At 60.6% G+C, this 2,500-nt stretch overlaps 2 protein-coding genes across 2 annotated transcripts in view; one reads left to right on the top strand and one right to left on the bottom strand.

The window, feature by feature from the left end:
* Nucleotides 1–1,856, top strand: part of CHLRE_09g412175v5 (uncharacterized protein) — an 11,376-nt gene extending 9,520 nt beyond the window's left edge. The window contains exons 16-17 of the mRNA XM_043066292.1: nucleotides 1–400; nucleotides 712–1,856. The exon at nucleotides 1–400 is cut by the window's left edge and continues 1,201 nt beyond it. Of these exons, the coding sequence (XP_042921588.1) occupies nucleotides 1–400; nucleotides 712–1,204 (893 nt within the window). The 3' untranslated portion in view covers nucleotides 1,205–1,856. The remainder of the gene's footprint in view (nucleotides 401–711) is intronic.
* Nucleotides 1,857–2,338: 482 nt separating this feature from the next.
* CHLRE_09g412150v5 (uncharacterized protein) overlaps nucleotides 2,339–2,500 on the bottom strand; it is an 11,102-nt gene continuing 10,940 nt past the window's right edge. Inside the window, exon 21 of the mRNA XM_043066291.1 lies at nucleotides 2,339–2,500. This exon is cut by the window's right edge and continues 874 nt beyond it. The gene's annotated coding sequence lies outside the window, so the exon portion shown is untranslated.

Below are 2,500 nucleotides of genomic sequence, written 5' to 3'. Positions count from 1 at the left end.
CACTGCTGCCGCCGCCTCCTATCATCAGGGATGTGACACCGGAGCCAGAGGAGGAGATTCCATGGGTGGTGCCGCCGCCTGCTCGGCCCAGGGCCCTGCCAGGGAGCGACAGGGGTGGACTGCGGCGTCTGCCGCCGCAGCCGCAGGCACAGCCGCAGGAGCAGGAGCAGGAGCGGGCGGCCACGGCAGCCGCCGCGGACACTGCTGCTGCTCATCTGCCAGACACCGCCACCGCTGCCGCCGCCGCCAGTACTCGTGGTAGTGGTGGTGGTAGTGCCACCGCCGGCCGGAAACTGCTGCAACAGCTGCAACAGCTGCAACAGCTGCAACAGCTGCAACAGCTGCAACAGCTGCAACAGCTGCAGCGGCGACTGAGCGCCACGACCACTCTGGAGCTGAGGTGCGTGTTGGCTGCTGTGCTGTGTGCTGGTGCGTGTGGGGCCTTGCTTTGATGGAACTGCCGTACGTCTGCTGGGGCTGGGCTGGGGCGGCGGCAGGAGTGGCGCGGCAGCGGTGGGGTGGGCATACATGCATGCTGGGCTATCGCTTGAATGATACCACGTGCCGCCAATCAAGTGCCTCATTCAAGTGTTCCTGCTTGGACCTTACTTCCGTTGCCTGTGGGTTATGGGTTGTGGGTCCTGATGGTATGTGTGTGCGCATATTCACACGTGCACGCACCCGCACCCGCACCCGCACCCCCACCCGCAGCGCCCCGCCCGGCTCCCGCGAGCGGCTGTTGCTGGAGCTGGCGAGTCTGGGCCTCAACCGGGCAGGCCTGCTGCAGCAGCAACACCACAAGCACCAGCACCTGCAACACCTGCAACAGCAGCAGCAACACCAGCAGCAGCAACAGCAGCAGCAGCAGCAGCAGCAGCACAGGCGGCGGCCGGGGGCGGCGGCGGCGGCAGCAGGGGCGGCGCAACAGCTGACGGGGCGAGGTTCGTGGCCGCCGATGCTGGAAACCGTCCCGTCAGCAACAGCAGAAGCAGAAGCAGGAGAGACGAACGCGGCTGCTGCAGCAATGGACGGTGGCAGTGCTGCTGCCGGCAGTGGCGGTAGGGGCAGCGGCGGCGGCGAGGTTGTAGCTGCTACTGCCGCCGCGATGCCGCCGCAAGCACAAGCGCGGCGGCAGGTGTTTGAACACGCTGTCAGTGCGCGGCGGTGCTTCACTGAGACCGAGATTGACGCGTTCTGCCTCTAGTTCGACTCAGCAGGCGCATGTGGCGCATGCAAGTATTGCTGGAATAATGGGAGTAGTTGTGAATAGGCAGTAGTCACGCACGCCTGGGCGGCGGCGGGCAGTTGCCGTACGTGTTGCTGCGCTCAGCAGGTTGGTTGCCGTACTCTGAACCCATGAACTGTTCCTTACGAGTTATGCGTGTGCATGTCTGTAGGCTGTAGCCACCGCAATTTGATCGCTGCATTGGTCTGCGTTAGGACTTGCAGAGCCCTCGCTCGTATTGAAACTGATGCAACTGCTCGGCTGGGTTATTATTCGCGCAGCACATTGATTGCGCTTATTGTTGTGTGCACTGCATCCTTAGCTTACGCTCCCTATCAATGACAACTAACGGCATCTTTGCTATCTAGTAGTAGTAGCTAGCCATGTAGACAATACGTGAGGGTGTAGATGCACTTAGAAGCACTAGTTGCAAGTATGGCGCATGGTTGCGCCAGGTGCTCCAAGCATATGATGCGTACCACATGCACGCACCTGGATGGATGGAAGGGGCAGGCGGCCATGTTTGCTTTTGAAGTTTAGACTACTCCCTGAGACTGCTACATACCTGAGTCATGTATGCATGCATGTTGCAGCATGCACCCTACTACTGTGCATGTAAGGCTATGCAGCTGGCCATACGTGCACAGTCATCGTGAGTATCCGGCGGGGTCACAGTGCTCGTATCTTGTAGATGCCCTCAGGCACCCGGCATCTACACATGCGTAGATGACCCTGACCGCGGCATCTACACTTAAGCCCCCAAGCCCCCCAAAACGTCTACGCTTCCCCCATTTTTGCGCCAAAACCGGCCAAAACCGTCTACACTGCGTAGATGCGTGGCACCCAAACCCAAAAATTTTTCTCCGCCTTCGGCGGATTTTGCGCAGATTTCTACAGTGTAGATGGAAGATACGAGCACTGGGCGGGGACTAACGCAAGTGATCCCCAGCAGCGGAAACGAAGGCCTGGAAGAGAGAGGCTTCACCACCACCAGACACGAGTGCAGCACCCCTAGGCTTCACTGGACGTACAGTAGCAGTGGTAGTGGTGGGCTGCTGAACTAGCAACGGTTGACAAGCAACACATGAACACAGGCAGTAACAGTGCAGGTGGCGCCGATTCCGGAGCTGGCCTGAAACCACGGCATCAGGGCGCCGTCTGGGCAGCTGCACGTGTACTTGATTGGTGACGGCGCCTGGCACTGCTGGCAAAGCAAAGTAGCAAACCGCATCGGCCATCCCGCCCATCCCGCCTGCCGCGAACGGGTTTGCGGCG

The sequence above is a fragment of the Chlamydomonas reinhardtii genome, chromosome 9, assembly GCF_000002595.2.
Source record: "Chlamydomonas reinhardtii strain CC-503 cw92 mt+ chromosome 9, whole genome shotgun sequence".
In the NCBI taxonomy this organism is placed as follows: Eukaryota; Viridiplantae; Chlorophyta; class Chlorophyceae; order Chlamydomonadales; family Chlamydomonadaceae; genus Chlamydomonas; species Chlamydomonas reinhardtii.
This window is presented reverse-complemented; position numbering and strand designations above follow the sequence as displayed.